The following is a 17,862-nucleotide window of genomic DNA, read 5'->3' on the forward strand; positions in this document are numbered from 1 at the left end:
ATACGCACACCCCTCACTGTCTTTAAGTTCACTAAGCCAATCCAATAGATAGACTTCTATCCCCCTCGAGCCCCCAATTTGTTATGGGCCAGGATTTAGAGAACCCCAAAGTGTATCATGGAGTTCACCTGACCACAACTTTTAAAAGATTGTGGTATGGGGAGCACATGGCCCACTCTACAGATGTGGTACAGCAGAAATCAAAAAGTATTTTTTTTAAGCAAAACAATGTTTATTCCATGAACTCCAGTTAACATTTTTAAAATATACAGTGAACATCTTAGCAACCATCAATTCAAATACAACCCCCAAAGAATACAACACTAAGTAATTGTTTAAGCTTTCCTTTTAACATCCAGAAGACTTTAAAAAAAACTTTAAACAGAAGCACATCAGGTTAAAGTCACTGAGAGCAGTTATTAGTTTTAAATCACCAAAGGACCGATTTACAGGCTTTAGATTACAGAGAGAGAGACGCATACACCTTCTGGTTTATTGGTCAGAACATTGAATATAGGAGTTGGGACGTCTTGTTGAAGTTGTACAAGACATTGGTACGGCCACACTTGGAATACTGTGTGCAGTTCTGGTCACCCTATTATAGAAAGGATATTATTAAACTAGAAAGAGTGCAGAAAAGATTTACTAGGATGTTGCCGGGACTTGATGGTTTGAGTTATAAGGAGAGGCTGGATAGACTGGGACTTTTTTCCCTGGAGCGTAGGAGGCTTAGGGGTGATCTTATAGAGGTCTATAAAATAATGAGGGGCATAGATAAGGTAGATAGTCAACATCTTTTCCTAAAACTAGAGGGCATAGGTTTAAGGTGAGAGGGGAGAGATTCAGAAGGGCCCAGAGGGGCAATTTCTTCACTCAGAGGGTAGTGAGTGTCTGGAATGGGCTGCCAGAGGTAGTAGTAGAAGCGGGTACAATTGTGTCTTTCAAAAAGCATTTAGATGGTTACATGGGTAAGATGGGTATAGAGGGTTATGGGCCAAGTGCGGGCAACTGGGACTAGCTTAATGGTAAAAAACTGGGCGGCATGGACTGGTTGGGCCGAAGGGCCTGTTTCCATGCTGTAAACTTCTATGATTCTATGATTCTATGATTCTGGCTGTAACTGCAGCTATCGAGCTCTGAAAGCGAAACTAAAATACACCCTGCAGCAAACAGCCTAAAACGAAAGTAAAAAGCTGACAGACAGCCCAGCTTCACCCACTCTCTGACATCACTGCAGTAATAAACACCCATTTCTTAAAGGTACATTTCTTAATGGTACTCTCACATGACATAATGCACTTACATCTTCACTTCCTTGCTCATTTGTAAAAGCTGATGGCTAATATTTATTTGCTATCTCTTCTATGCTTTCATTCCCCAGAATGACAGTCTATTTACCCTTAAGCAGTGCTGCATTCCCACGAACAATTCTTTTTAAGTGTTTATGAAAACCATTTTAACTTTTTTTTGTTCTGTACCAGTCTTAAATATTGCATTTTAGCCCATTTTACTACTGTACTGTATTTCTTCTATTCCACTGGGCTTTCCTTTATCTTGCTAACCCTAAGCTGCTGCTTAATTGTGCTCTGAAGTCTTGTTGTCTTCTAAGAATACATTTGATCTTATGTTCGTATTTCATTTCTATTTGCCCTGTCCTGAATTTTAAGACCCATTTGCTAACTTTCTTACCCATTGAATTTGGATGTGATTACTGCTTGTCTCATTGGCCTTTACTCTTCTCTGGTACAACAACCATAGTACCGGATCATCTGTGCCTGATCATTCTTTTTATTGAGCCTATTTTATGACTATTTCCTAAAAACTTTCGTACTCTTCCAGCCTATTTGTCCCCTTTTACTTCTCAGAAACAAATGAAGCAACTTTTTAACCCAGCAGGACTAGAAACATACCAATCTACAAGGCAGTACTAAATACATTCTGAGAAACATTTCCACTCTGACCGCACACAGTCACTTTATTCCAGACGGTAGTGGATAGATAAAATCTTCCATTACTATTGCCTTGTCATTCTTACATAATTTCCCTGAACTATACATTGTGTCATAGATTTCCTACCTGTTCTTAACGATATCCATATAGATTGATTTAACATAATCAGTTCAGGGCATTTTGACATTTAAAAAAAAAAAGTAGACTTGCTTTTATTGACGTGCCTTTTTTACAACCATCGGACTTCTCAAAGCGCTTAATGGAGTATTTTTGAAGTGCAGTCACTGTTGTAATGAGGGAAATGCAGCAGCCAATCTGTACTTAACAAACTCCCACAAACAGCAATGTGATAAAAAGCTAGATATTCTGTTTTGTGATGTTAATGGAGCGATATGGATTGACCAGGACAACCCGGATAACTCCCCTGCTCTTCTTCAAAATAACTTCTTTTGCATTCACCAGCAGGCAAACGGTGTTTTGGTTTTAACATCTCCGGTAGCGCCACACGTCCTCGTTTTAGCGCTGTGCTCGTTTTTCAGGCAGCATGAACAGCTTGATTTCCCCAGCACGCATCCTGAAGAGTTTAAGCACCTACAGGACCTTTTGGAGGAAGTGGGCATCACCCGAACCTTGTGGAGCATGGAGCGTGAGGGCAAGCTGTGGGCGTGTCTACCTGAAGTTAAACACTGCTGAGCAGAGGTCCAAACAACTTTGTGAGAAACCAGCACTGCAAGAAAACAATCTGCTTCTGTTTGCACGACACAAAAGCAGCAAAAGCTCCAAAAAAGGGAAAAAGAGATTGTTGGAAGAGGAGTCGGATGAAGAAGAGGATGATTCTGAGAAAAGTGACAATGAGGACATATCCGAAGAGGATGACATCCAGCCAAAAGCTTACAAAGACCTTGAGAAAGTCGTGCCATCTTTCAGATTTGACCTCATCATGAAAGCAGGTCTGGATATGGCACGGAAGTAAGTATCATGTCTTTGAACTATTCAAAGCACTGGAAAGGCATGCCAGTGTTGGCATGTTTGCTCTATTTTAGCAGCAGGTATTGCTAATCAAACCTGACACACTGATCAATTATTCAGCTCGGCAGCTTGACTCTGATTGATCAAGGCATTGCCCTGTGGAAGGATCCAGCAAATGACGATCACTTATTTTGTTTAGCTGAAACAGTGTAATGTGTGTACATGTTCTTTCTGTCTGCAAAGAGCACGGTCCTGCGTGTTAATATACATAGCTTCCACACTGTGAGGTCAAGCTGCCTGGGTTAAATTTCAAACAATGCTTGGCAGTTAACTGTCAGTCACCAGCAACTGGTGCATTCTCCATGGCATTGCCTCTACCAATCAGAGTCCACCTGCCAACTAATTAGCAGCTCCTTTTCATAGTGTTTCCTGTGGTGTTGATATTCTTGCGATTGTCCTGATGATTACAAGATAAAAAGCTTCGACAAATATTTTTTCAGCAATACTCAAGTTGTGGACTGCCAAACTACTATTTGTAGGTCACACAATTGTTTAAAAATGTTGAGTTCTGTGAAGCTCCTTCTGAACCGTTTGCCTCACAATAGGGTTGGAACCTTTATTTCAACTTTCTTTTGAGATGTGTGTGATATTAGCAAGGAATTATTTATTGCCCATCCCTAGTTAGTGTGACTGCAGTACAGATTAACCATATAGACTGCTCTGGTGTCACATGTAGGCCAGGCAAGGTTCTCTTCCATGAACAGGCACCGGAGTGTGGCGACTAGGGGATTTTCACAGTAACTTCATTCCAGTGTTAATGTAAGCCTACTTTTGATCTCATGTAAGCCTACGTCTAGGGCAGCACAGTAGCACAGTGGTTAGCACAGTTGCTTCAAAGCTCCAGGGTCCCAGGTTCGATTCCCAGCTTGGGTCACTGTCTGTGCGGTGTCTGCACGTTCTCCCCGTGTCTGCGTGGGTTTTCTCCGAGTGCTCCGGTTTCCTCCCACAGTCCAAAGATGTGCAGGTTAGGTGGATTGGCCATGATAGATTGCCCTTCGTGTCTGAAACGATTAGGTGGGTTACGGGTATAGGGTGGAGGAGTGGGCTTAATAGGGTGCTCTTTCCAAGAGCCGGTGCAGACTTGATGGGCCGAATGGCCTCCTTCTGCACTGTAAATTCTCTGATACTAATAAAGATTATTATTATGTGTTTTTCTAACAATTTAGCGGCTTTCTGATGCTATCTTAAAAATATATTAAATTGAATTTCTCCACTGTGGGATGTGAACTCTCCACCACCAGGTTGTGGAGCTGTCACTGTAACTACTAGGATACTGTTTAGCCCAGGATATCCACCACCTTAAGTTTGTGCAACAGCCTTTCACATGGAACTACATTAAAAACCTCTGGATGTCCAAATACATGAACTGGGATACAGTTCATACATACAGGGACTGCCACTGGGCAGATGAGATATCCCTTTCTCACAAAAGTTCAGGGGTTTGGTCAAGCAGGATCTTCCACTCCTCAAACCAAGTTGGGTGCCACATAGTAGATTATTTTCATATATGGCAATCCTCAACTTACTTTGCCTGTTACTAATAAACTAATGCATCTGAATTTACATGTTTGGTCAATTTTCTAGGCTGGTTTACCCAGATGGGTAATCCCTAACCCTGGCGATTTATTTGTCTGAACTGTTTGTCTAAGACTTCCATACGAGTGATGTCAGAATCATTAGCCTGAAATGCTGTCAATATTTCTGTGACCATTTCAACAAAGTAATCATTCGAGGCAGCACGGTAGCGCAGTGGTTAGCATTGCTGCCTCATGGCGCTGAGGTCCCAGGTTCGATCACGGCGCTGAGGTCCAAGGTTCGATCCCGGCCCTGGGTCACTGTCTGAGGAGTTTGCACATTCTCCCCGTGTTTGCGTGGGTTTCGCCCCCACAACCCAAAGATGTGCAAGGTAGGTGGATTGGCCAGGCTAAATTGCCCCTTAATTGGAAAAAATAAATTAGGCACTCTAAATTTATATTAAACAAAGCAACAAAGTAATCATTCTTCCTCCACTCCAATTGCATCTTTTGAGAAATCTCAATTTTCCATTAACCCTCTTGCTGTGGAAGGGTAGCATGGCGGCGCAGTGGTTAGCACAGCTCCCTCACGGCGCCGAGGTCCTAGGTTCAATCCAGGCTCTGGGTCACTGTCTGTGTGGAGTTTGCATTTCTCCCCGTGTTTGCGTGGGTTTCGCCCCCACAACCCAAAGATGTGCAAGGTAGGTGGATTGGACATGCTAAATTGCACTTTAATTGGAAAAAAATTAATTGGGTACAGTAAATTTATATTTAAAAAAACCCTCTTGCTGTGTTAACGCTGGAAGAACACTGTGGGACAATGCTACTGTGTGGTGCTGCAGCTGGGTATGATCTAGCCCTTCCCCGTGCATTAGGTGCCCTGGCCACAAACTCTCCCTTACACCTTTACTTAATTCCTCCTCCTCGTCTTTAGATCATCCACACACAATTTCCCAACCAAGCTGGATCCCACTTCATTCTTGCTGCCACTGCCACTCTATCTGGCTGTGGCCACTGCTTGGCATTTTATTCCCATTCCCTCCTGCCGATTTTCACTGGATGGCTTCCCTTGACCTGGGATAACTTGGCACACAAGGAATGGAGGAGGCAGGGAGGGTGTTTGGGTGTGTTTTAGTTGATAGCTAAGGCATCTGCTAATCAGACATTGTAGGTTACAAGGCCACTGCTACCTTACAGCTGCTCAATGCACTGCTGTCCCTACAGTATCCTTCCCTATAGACATTGTCTCATGGTGGCACAGTGGTTAGCACTGCTGCCTCAGCGCCAGCGACCTGGGTCCAATTCCATCCTTGGGTCACTGCCTGTGTGGAGTTTGTACCTTCTCCCCGCATCCGCGTAGGTTTCCTCCGGGTGCTACGGTTTCCTCCCACAGTTCAGAGAAATGCATGTTAGGTGGCTAGGCCATGCTAAATTGCCCCTTAATGTCCAAAAGGTTAATTAGGGTTACGGGGCAGGGTGGGAGCGTGGGCCTTGGTAGGGTTCTCTTTCAGAGGGTCGGTGCAGGCCGGATGGGCTGAATGGCCTCCTTCTGCATTGTAGTGATTCTATGATTCTACAAACTCCCAAAAACATATGATGAAATTAGCTTGGAGCTACTGAACTGAGTTGTGTTCTTTTGAGATTGGTTTAAATTGGCTTTCATCTCGAGGGTTTTGATTTGAAGCTAGGCCCTGCAGCTATTGCTAAATGTTACGCCAGCCAGCATACTCTAACACCGACTTGTGTTTTGCTTTCCAGTAAAGTGGAAGATTCCTTCTATAGCAACAAACTGAGACTGAACGGAGAAAAGTTACTGAAGAAAAGTAAAATGGTGGGTTTTATATTTTCACCTTCATTTATTCCAGATGCACTCATTGTAACAATCTAAAAGCTGTCCACCACTGAGTAACTTTAGTTGGTGGCAAAGGAGTACCTACATTCACCCGTGGCAGCATCTGCCTCTCTTTATCCTTCACACCCACCCCAAATTAATGGCTGATGTTTGTTGCGCTTTACACTAAGAGATAATTCACGGCCTTCATTACCTAAGAACCAGAGCTCTGGGGACTGAGTCCCTATTTTTAATGATGAGTTACAGTTTTGGGGTCCGATCAGGTTGAGGGTCCAGAACATTCTTTTCCCTACACTGAGCTGTTGCGCGGGCTGAGTGAGGCATCCAGCAGGAGTTGGGACTGCCAGGACTCTCAATTAACTGGGAATTTTGAATATTCACTTGAAGGGGGAATGTTGCCTTTTTACGCTAGATAATAGAGGATCTAGTGTAGTTGTAATCCTACCGAGCTGCTCGTGTTTAAACAAAAATGTCATTGAACAGTAACTGAATTATAGAACAGATCCACATGAACCCAAAGCATGACATTGAAACATTTGCCTAATCCCTGATTATGGGCATGATGGGTGGGTAGTATCATCATTAGCCTACACAGGGATGGAAACCATCTGCCCTGTGATAAGATTACCCTGTGGCTCTTGCTGAGCTCTCCCAGCTGCTGGCATTTTGCTGCCGCAATTGTATTACGGGAAGGGACCACTTTTCAAAAGTACCATTCCCATAGCCCAGTAATCACAGGACGCTGCGAGAGAATTCGAAAAGCTCACTGTTCCTCATTGATGCTGCCTCCTTGCAGCTGAACTAACACCTGCCTGATCAGGATGGCAATGTACTGAGTTCTTCTACTTTGCTGTGGTAATAAAGATAGAGATTTTGAACATTGAGTTTAGAAAGCTGAGACGAACATTTTCTACTTCTTGAGTTATTTACAGATAGCGATTTAAAGCACAGGAGGGGAAAGAAACAAAGCTGTTGAAAAGCTTGAAATAAAATCGGTAAAATCTTTTCAATATAACGCAGGTCAGTCAGTGTCTATGAAAGGCTTCGTCACAACCAACCCAAGCTCCTTATCCAACGAGAGTAAAGATTATGAAACTAGGTACCAATCATGGCTCAGTTGGTAGCACTCTCACTTCTACAGGATTGTATCTTCAAGTCTCACTTTAAATCGCTATCTGTAAATAACTCAAGAAATAGAAAATGTTCGTCTCAGCTTTCCAAAATCAATGTTCAAAATCTCTACCTTTGTCATCACAGCAAAGTAGAAGAACTCAGTACATTGCCATCCTGATCAGGCAGGTGTTAGCTCAGCTGCAAGGAGGCAGCATCAATGAGGAACAGTGAGCTTCTCGAATTCTCTCGCAGCGTCCTGTGATTACTGGGCTATGGGAATGGTGCTTTTGAAAAGTGCTCCCTTCCCGTAATACAATTGCAGCAGCAAAATGCCAGTAGCTGGGAGAGCTCAGCAAGAGCCACAGGGTTATCTTATCACAGGGCCTGAACACAGTGCTGCTTCTTTTTATTTGTTTTATGGGATGTGGACGTCGCAGTCTGGGCCAGCACTTATTGCCCATCCCTAATTGTCCTTGCTAGGCCATTGCAGAGGGCATTTAAGAGCCAACCACATTGCTGTGGGTCTGGAGTCACATATAGGACAGACCGGGTAAGGACGGCAGATTTCCTTCCCTAAAGGACATTAGTGAACCAGATGGGGTTTTATAACAATCGGCAATGGTTTCACGGTCTTCTTTCGACCTTTAATTCCAGATTCTTACTGAATTCAAATTTGACCATCTGCCAGTTAGGGCCCTATTAAGACATCAGAGCAGAATTAGGCCATTCGGTCCATCGTGTCGGCTCCGCCATTTGATCATAGCTGATATGTTTCTTAACCCCAGTCTCATGCCTTTCCCCATAACCCCAGAGCATTACCTTCGGTCTCTGGATTACTAATCCAATGATAATACCACGATGCCACCACCTTCCCCCATGGGACTTGTAGGGACTTACCAAATTTTGATGCGGTAACAGTGAAGGAGGAGTAATATTGTTCCAAGTCGAGATAGTACGTGGCTTGGATGGGAGCTTGCAGGTTATGGTGTTCCCATGCACCTGCTTCATTTGTCCGTGAACGTAGCCGACAATGCGGGTTTGGAAGGTGCTGTAGAAGCAGCCTTGGTGTGTTGCTGCATAGCATCTTGTAGATGGGGCACACTGTTGCCACGACATGCCTTGTTGGAGGAGTGGGTGTCCTGGGTGGTGTTGTGTTTTTTGCATATTGTTGGAGTTGCACTCATCCAGGCAAGTGGAGAATATTCCATCACACTCTTGAGTTACTCGCTGCAGAGTTCCCAGCCTCAGACCTGCTCTTGCAGCCACAGTATTTATCTGGCTGGTCCAGTTACGTTTCTGGTCAGTGTTGACCCACAGAATGTTGTTTCACACAATTTATTATGGCATAGAAGGAGGCCATTGGTCCATCATGTCTGCACCGGCTTTTCAAACAAGCACCATGACTTAGTTCCAATCTCCTGCCTTTGCCCCTGCACATTGTTTCTAGTTAAGTAATCATCTAATGCCCACTTGAATGCCTCAATTGAGTCTTCCTCCACCACACTTCCAGGCAGTGCATTCCAGACCCAAACCACTCGCTGTGTGAAAATCTTTTTTTCTCACATCACGGGCAAAATTCTCCCCCAACGGCGGGATGCCCGCCGACTGGCGCCAAAGCCAGCGCAAATCAGACGGGCATCGCGCCGGCAAAAAAGTGCGGAAGTCTCCGCATCTTTGGCGGCCTAGCCCCAACATTGAGGGGCTAGGCCGACGCCGGAGGGATTTCCGCCCCGCCAGCTGGCGGAAATGGCGTTTGTTGCCCCGCCAGCAGGCGCGGAAATGCGGCGCATGCGCGGGAGCGTCAGCGGCCGCTGTCAGTTTCCCAGCGCATGCGCGGGAGCGTCAGCGGCCGCTGTCAGTTTCCCGCGCATGCGCAGTGGGGAGAGTCTCTTCCGCCTCCGCCATGGTGGAGGCCGTGGCGGAGGCGGAAGGGAAAGAGTGCCCCCACGGCACAGGCCCGCCCGCGGATCGGTGGGCCCCGATCGCGGGCCAGGCCACCGTGGGGGCACCCCCCCGGGGTCAGATCGCCCCGCCCCCCGAAGCCCGCCCACGCCGCCTGGTCCCGCCGGTAAATACCAGGTTTGATTTACGTCGGCGGGACAGGCAATTCCTGGGCGGGACTTCGGCCCATCCGGGCCGGAGAATCCAGCGGGGGGTCCCGCCAACCGGCGCGGCCGGATTCCCGCCCCCGCCCAATCTCCGGGAGCGGAGACTTCGGCGGGGGCGGGGGCGGGATTCACGGCGGCCAACGGCCATTCTCCGACCCGGCGGGGGGTCGGAGAATGACGCCCCTGATCTGCTTCTTTTGCAAATCACTTTAAATCTGTGCCCTCTCGTTCTTGATTCTTGAACAGTTTCTCCCTTTATACTCTTTCATGATTTTGCACATCTCTATCAAATCCCTTTTTAGCCTCGTCCACTAGGAATTAGGAGCAGATGTAGGCAATTCAGCCCCTCGAGCCTGCTCCACCATTCAATCAGATCATGGCTGATCTCTTCCTGGTCTCAATCCACCTCCCTACCTGTTCCCCATATCCCTTTAACCCGTTTTTTCATCCGAAATACATCTGTCTCCTTCTTGAGACCATTTCATGATTCAGACCTAATGTATAACATTCGAGGAATAAACCTAAAAAGGAAACAGAGAAACAGAGGTAGAATTAATATCCAAATCTCCTGCAGTAAATCAGCAGATGTCCCAGGGAAATAGTGATCAATACACGTGTTTATATCAATAGTTGAGAAATCTGTCAATCTTCTACTAAAGTTACAAGAGACCTGGAGAACCAATCCCGCTGTTTGCATTTTGCGTCTCTGTAATTTCTAAATGGCTCAACTGACTTCGGTCTGAACAAGTATTCTTTTTCTTTTCTATTTGTAGGTGAAAGAGGGTGATGTCTTGGATCACCTTATTGGGGACGATAAGGAAGCTCAAACAGTCACCATCATGAGGGTTATTGTTAGAAAGGTTGCTGAGGATATGACATATACGGATAAATACCGAGTGACTTTGAGGCGCTGGAAACACCTACAGTTGCCCAGAGAGGAGGTGTTTAAATAAGACTCTGCTGGCCAGTGGGAGCCGTATGCTGGAAGATGTGGCGTGAGAGTTTACGAAACACGAGACTGTAACACAACAGGAATTCATGTGGACGCTTTTTTCCAATTTCTCTCCATGACAAGACCGACGTTCAGATTCATGTAATGTTGGTCACGTGAGGAGCATTTCCAACGTTTCATAAGGGGGTACATCAACATCCCGTCCATCGCAGTCTGTTGGTTTTGTGGGTCGGTTAGGGTTAGGTGATGCCAACAGCGCAGGTTCAATTCCCGTACCGGCTGAGGTTATTCATGCCTTCTCAACCTTGCCCCTCGTCTGAGGTGTGACCCTCCAGGTTAAATCACGACCAGTCAGCTCTCCAAGAGGCGAGTAGCCTATGGTCCTCTGGGAGTGCGGTGACATTTACACAGCTACAGCATACAGCAGGAGAAGGAATTCAGAGCGGTGGTAGGCAGCTGAAGGGGATACGAGAGAGATTTTAGAAAGGCTATTTGAAGAGAGCAAGTGATGCTTTCAAAGTGAGTCCAAACAAACAAGGAAATAATTATTATAAAATCTGCCTCGTATGGTGGTATGGAGGGATTGGGGAAGAAGCAGGAATCTGGAGACTGAAGTCGGAGTGAGGTGGGAGGTTATCGGGGGGGCAGGGAGTTCGGGGGTAGTCAGGGTTGGACAATATGACTGAGGAAGTTACCCTGATAAGATGGAGCAAGGCTATTGAGGCATTTGTAAATGAGAACCAGGATCCTGATAGTGATTTGCTGGGATACACAGCCACTTGGCTTTGGGTGACGATTGTGCTGCATATTGTGTGTGAACAGGAGATACAGGCTTTTCAGTTAGGTGTGCAGGCAGATAGGCAGGAGAGAAACATTCAAGAGTGCAGAAACAGACTCCTCGGCTTATCAAGTCTGTTCCAGTGCTTTTCTCCCCGTGTTACCCAATCTAATCTCACCCTAATACCTTTTAATATTGCTCTTTATCAAGCATATTTCCTATTTGAAACATTTAAGGACTCTATTTTCAACAATTTCTTGCAGAAAATTCCGATTGTCATACTCTGTGAAGAATTTGTTTCAAAACATCTCCTTTAATTCTTTTTGTGAACATTCTAAATTTGTGTCCCTCATCCCACCTCGGGTCAGCTCATAATCATCTCATTCCAGTGAAAATGAGCCCTTCTGGTATCTCTCTTTGTAACCTCTTATCTCTGGTGAATATAACAATGGTTGAAAAGTTGGGAGTGTATTCAAAAAGTTGCTCTTCGAGGTGATAAAGTAATGGATTAGACTACTGGTGCTGGTTGTGAGAGTTGGGCATCGTGTACTGTACCGCAACTGGATATTTCAATCCCAACGTAAGCACATCCTCACTGCACCATGTAGTATTATTACTCTTCCTGGTTATCCACATCAAGGAAACTCTTTAGTCCATAAGCTACTGTTTGTGATCGTAGCAGATGAACATGTTCCTTTGGCTCCAATTTTAATACATAAGTGACAGTGGAATGTGGTAGGAGAATGGCAGGTGTCCAGTAATTCGGCGGCAGTCATTTCTAGATCATTAAATATCGCTGCTTCTGTCAGTAGTTCACCTGCATGCCTCTGAAATCTTAGACCTGCTGACAGCATTTGCTGCTTGTGAGGCAGCTACTGGGACACCGACAAGTGGGGCAATTTCTTTCGAGGGTGTGTCTCCTTTCCTGTGGATGGAAGTCAGCCTCCAGTCAGTCAGGAGCTCTCTGTGACCGTCCAGGCAAAATCAGCACTATGCCATGTGGGGAGTCCTGAGTGCCTGATGTTCTGGGCTGGAGTGTGCTACAGCATTGTCACTTCGCATTTTCTAGAAGCACATAGTACTGATAAAAGCAAGTGTACTTTATGCAATAATTATAACATTTTTGTAATGTTAAAGTCCTTCCTTTTGATTTCCCTTTGTTCCCATTTCTTTTATCTTTATTTTGTTTTGGTCCGTGGACCCACAATCGGAATGTGCTTTTAAGCAGTCGACTGAAGCCAAAGCAGCCTACAAATCAGGACAGTGTGTTCCAGGTTTTGTATTTTGGGGAGGAGAACAGACTCGTCAGCACAAGGTGAATCTTAAGAACCAGTTTTAGAAGAAGTTGGCTCGATTGGCTGGCTGGCAACCTGTGGGTTGGCCAGGGACAGTGTTCTGGCTGACAGCGGTCAGTGAATGTTTGCTGCGCGCGTGATGCTTCTGAAAGAGCTGGGCAGATGTGGTTAGACCTTGAAAGGAGAAGGAACAGTCTCTCTCCCTCACTTGAAGTATAAAAAACTGCTTTATTGTTCTAAAATCAGGCTTGAATATACAGAGAAAATAGGCAATCTTGCTGGAGAAAACAAACTCAAGCCCAGAAGGAAGAAATACAGAAATGAATGAAAGCTTGAACTCCTGGACATTAACAGGCGGTTCTCCTATTGCATCAGAGATCTTTTATCCTTTTATTTTATCCTCTCTCCATCCTCTGTTGTCTGTGTGTGTGTGTATATATATATGTGGGTTGAGTTGGAAAAGGATAGTCAAGAAACTTCAGAGAGTCGTGAACACAGCCCAGTCCATTACACGAACCCGCCTCCTATCCATTGACTCTCTACACCTCCCACTGCCTCAGAAAAGCAGGCAGCATAATCAAAAACTCCTCCCACCTAGCTTACTCACTCTTCCAACTCACTTCTTCCATCGGGCAGGAGTTACAAAAGTCTGAGAACATGCACGAACAGATTCAAAAACAGCTTCTTCCCCACGATTACCAGACTCCTAAACGACCCGCTTATGGACTGATCTGATTAATGTTACACCCCTCTATGCTTCACCCGATTCCGGTGTCTATGTATTTATATTGTGTACCGTGTGTTGCCCTATTACGTATTTTCCTTTCATGTACTAAATGATCTGTTTGAGCTGCACGCAGAAAAATACTCACTGTACCTTGGTACACGTGACTAAACAAAATCCGAATCAGTTACATTTTTGTTAGTTTAATTATATTACTGTTAAATAAAAAATGTTTAATTATATTACTGTTAAATAAAAAATGTTATTTGTGTTTAAAATTTACAAATCTGGTGACTCCGGTTTATTGGGATCAGACAAGATCCTCGGGTATTATAAAACAACATCTAATTTCACTTGTGTTGCATCTCCGGGTCAAGTGAGGATGGAATTGACCGCGCGTTAGCACAGAGAATCGTGACATAATTTGGGGGCTCGTCCGGGAAGTGAAATTCAATGTTATTTTAAATACCTGAGAACCTTGGCTGATTCCCAATAAACTGCAGTCGCCAGGTTTGTAAATTTTAAACACAAATAACCTTTTATTACTTTTCAACAATATAATGAAACTGACAACAATGTAACTGACTATCTAATACCCCTTTCCCAACCCCCCCCATCCCCTTCCAACTGAGCACCTGAAGAAAATGATGGCAAAATAAAATGATAACGGGTCTCTGGTACACAAGAATATCTTCCAGTTAATGTCTTTAGTTCAAGTTTTCATTTCAGTGTTTCTTCCTTCCAGACTTGAGATGTTTTTTTCTGGCAAGGTTTTCTACTTTCTCTCTAAATTCAATAACATTTCAAATTTATAGTAAAGATGTGGCGGGCACTGTAGTTTAAGAACTACAAAGCAGTTCTTTACTTCAGCAGTGAGGGAGAGACTGTTCCTTCTCCTTTCAAGAACTAATCCCTTCTGCCCAGCTCTCTGAAAAGCATCGCACAGGAACCAATCACTGACTTGTCAGCCAGAACACTGTCCATGGCCAACTCACGGGTTGCCAGTTAGCAGATCAAACCAATTTCCTCCAAAGCTGGTTCTTAAGATTCAGCCGATGTTGATGAGCCTGTTTTCCCCTCTCCAAAAAACAGAACTGGAACACGCTGTCCTGACCAGCAGGATGGCTGCTGCAGCTTGAATCCACTGCTCAAAGACGATTATGGGTTGGCAAACCAAACAATAAAGAAAAAATGTAAAAATGGGAACAAAGAGAAATCAAAAGGAAGGACTAACAGCAAACACGTTTACATGTGTGCACCCTTCAGCTGAAAGCATTCCTAGGATTCTCATTAAAATAATCTATATCAGCTAGTATATTATGGATTTCAATATTCACACCACCTCACGATCCTTCACTTACCCCCCTCCTCCAAGCCTGGCTAATTCCCCAGAGATCACCATGGAGCTGAATGCCAGTCAGTCTCATGATTTACTCTTGACATTTCTGACACTGATCACTCGCGTTAAATAATGGACAGGGGACAATGATTACAGGGCAGTAATCTGACTGGAGGTGGTGTCACAAACTGCAGCAATACCAAGGCTATAATCTCATTGCATGGTTCAAACTAAAAAAGCAAGAAACAAAGCTCTATGGTTTTACGGCATTGAAATGATTTTCGTATCTAGATGTGTACCCACTGTTTCTACATCACGTTTGGTGTTTCAGTTCTGTCACAATCAAAGCTGCTTTCAAACAAGTTTCTTGCAGCTGATTGATCACATGCAGTTTCTTACAAAGAAATTAATTTTATTGTATAAAGAAGCTCCTCTCTTTAACCGACAATATTTGCAGCCAGGATTCAGAGTGCTCTGAAAGAGGGCATAAGGCAAAGTCCACCTGGAGCTCAAGAAATTGCCCAAGGTCCCAGATCTTCTGGGATTCATTCTGCCACATTTAAATCCAAACTTGGAATTCCAATCAGGAGAGCCATGGCTTTTAAAAATAATTGGCTTTCTTTTCTTTTGATCACTTGCAAGTTGTGAGGAACTCAGGAATCAAAATGTTTTCAAATCGACCTTCAAATTCATCCTCACAAATAACACTTGCCTTTAAAAAGAAATATGAAGAAAGCTGGTCTCCTGTGATTTACCCCAAGTGTTGACTGCGAAGGCCGAGCAATTGCACCTTGTAGTCAGCACCAAAAGAATAAATTGTGCTGCAGGTTTTATAAGATGGCACATCCTGTCACCATGGATTAAGGAGAAAATGGATCTGAGATACAAGTTCAACGTGATATAGAATCGCCTCAAGGACAGGGTGGCCAAATCTCTCGTGTTTTAAAGTATTGTTCCTTGTTTTGACTGTTTGTCCCAAAGGGACCCTTTTGGGGCCTTATTTCTAGGACAGCCTGTGGAGAACTGAGACTGGTAGTCTCTTACCTTTGCCTCTTGTTTATTTTTGTGAGCATGTGCATGCCAAGTGTCAGCCACCAAGGGGAGGTATGGTGACCACAAACCGACCAGCACTGCCTCGCCGGCCGCTAGGTCCCATGGTGAAAGGTGCTAGTGTCCCTTATTTGATTTCACAAGAACTTGAGCTGAATGGCCTACTCCTGTAACTGCCACAGATGATCCACCACCTGTAAAATATCTAGTGCACATCTGGCAAACTCCAGATACTGTTCTTTATAGATGTTAAAAGCCAATTGCTAAACTGGAACATTAAGTTTACAAGTATCTCAAACTCGGCAGCTGTTTCAAGACACCCCCCTCCCCATCAAGAGCCGTGGTCTTTAATGAGATTCACAAGCCATGTTGCAGAACATTGTGAGCAATAGAATATTATATATAATAATGACTATGTCCTTGGTGCAGAGGCATTGGTTGTATGGTGAGTGAGATAATGTTGGTGTGTGATTTACACACTGAATTAATAATGTTTACAACACCAAACAGTGCAGGGCTGGGGAACAGTAACATACAACAGTAAATGCAATGTATGCTATAGTTTCTTAGCTCTTAAATATTCCATCTCTATGTGAATTATTATTATAGGAATAAAAAATATTTTCAATTTCCTACCTTTATTGATTCAAAAGTACACAACCTATATTGCCAAAAGTAACATTACCAAAGTGAAATATTGAGTTATCACTGGCTTTCCACTGATGATCATCATTTTCACCCTGTATGGTCTCATGGATGAACCTGTTCATAGATGTTGAAAGCCAGCAGGACATGGATCCCAGTGTAAGTGGCAGGATTATTCGCCGATGACCTCGGGCACGCAACTCACTGGAGACAGTGGGATCAGGGTGATTATCTAATTTTACCAAAGGTAGGCACTTCACAATAGAAAGGAGACTGCGAAAAGCTGGGGGGGTTTCACTTGGGCCAGTTTAGCTCAATTGGCTAAACAGCTGGTTCATGATGCAGAGTGAGGCCAACAGTGCAGGTTCAATCCCCGTACCGGCTGAGATTATTCATGAAGGCTCCGCCTTCTCGACCTTGCCCCTCACATGATCTTCAGGTTAAATCACCACCAGTTCTCCCCCTCAAAGGGGAACAGCCTATAGTCATCTGGTACTATGGCGGCTTTACCTGACCTCACTCGGGAAGATGGTGCCAAGACGTCCCATGAGGAAATGTGCTTCCAATGTAGCTGTCAGAGCTTAACATAGTACAGCACTGAAAGAGGCCTTTTTATCCAATAGGTCAATGCCAATGTTTATGCTCCACGTGAACCTCCTTTCATCTCATCCTATCAGCATATCCTTCTGATATCAATTCCTTTCTGATTCATGGACTTGGTTATTCGCTTCAACTGCTCTGTGATGGCAAATTCCACATTATCATCACTATCTGGGAACCGTGTTTCTCCTGAATTCCTCATTAATTACTGTCTTACGTTTATGGTCCCTCTTTTTGGATTCCCTTGCAAGTGAAAACTTGTTTTCACAACTAAAACTGAAAAAAGAAATCACATTTATAAAATGGGGGGGTTAAGCCTGAGCCCTATAGGTGCAGTTCACTTGTGCTGGCATCCCTTCACTGATCAGACTAGCCCACTGTTGTGGGAAAAATCAACCACTTCAAGAGTCAGACTTGCTGTGTTCAAATAAGTGCAGTTTTATTGTTACATGAAGCTTCGGGAGAAAGCGTACGTACCCCGCAGTACAGTAGCCAGCCTTTCTCGTTGTTTGAATGGCAGTCATTCATTTTATACTTTGGGTTCGCAATGAGCCCAGATACAAAACAATTATCACCTTGTTATCTTTAAACATTTTATAGGTTGTACATCGCTATTTGTAAGCGTTTTGCCATTTACACATGGCCACAGTCAAAGAGGTTTTACAGGTTACAGGCAGCAGCAGGAAAGTAGTATCGATTGTCCCTTTTTTTTAGGAAATGGCCCAAGACATTCGTATTAGCATATCATTGTGTACACCTTGGCTAAAGTTAGCTTTATTCAAGTAGTGTCCCGCATTTATGTATTTCTTAATCTTCCTGTCTGGCTCCCTTTGTCCTGCATCTGTTCCTGTCTGTCCTACTGGCACCCCGCTGGACTCCAGGCATCAGTTATGTCTGCTTTATTCTCTGTGTC

The 17,862-nt window shown here is 44.3% G+C and overlaps 1 protein-coding gene across 5 annotated transcripts in view; it reads left to right on the top strand.

The window, feature by feature from the left end:
- The window catches only part of mtres1 (mitochondrial transcription rescue factor 1), a 28,465-nt gene extending 12,129 nt beyond the window's left edge, over positions 1–16,336 (top strand). For 3 of the 5 annotated variants that reach the window (XM_072499926.1, XM_072499930.1, XM_072499929.1), the window contains exons 2-4: positions 2,413–2,919; positions 6,252–6,324; positions 10,340–16,336. In XM_072499926.1, the coding sequence (XP_072356027.1) occupies positions 2,495–2,919; positions 6,252–6,324; positions 10,340–10,519 (678 nt within the window). In that variant the 5' untranslated portion in view covers positions 2,413–2,494 and the 3' untranslated portion in view covers positions 10,520–16,336. The remainder of the gene's footprint in view (positions 1–2,412; positions 2,920–6,251; positions 6,325–10,339) is intronic. The other 2 variants (XM_072499931.1, XM_072499932.1) reach the window with 1 other exon arrangement.
- The last annotated feature ends 1,526 nt before the right edge of the window (positions 16,337–17,862 follow it).

Source organism: Scyliorhinus torazame, chromosome 4 (genome assembly GCF_047496885.1).
Source record: "Scyliorhinus torazame isolate Kashiwa2021f chromosome 4, sScyTor2.1, whole genome shotgun sequence".
NCBI lineage: Eukaryota > Metazoa > Chordata > Chondrichthyes > Carcharhiniformes > Scyliorhinidae > Scyliorhinus > Scyliorhinus torazame.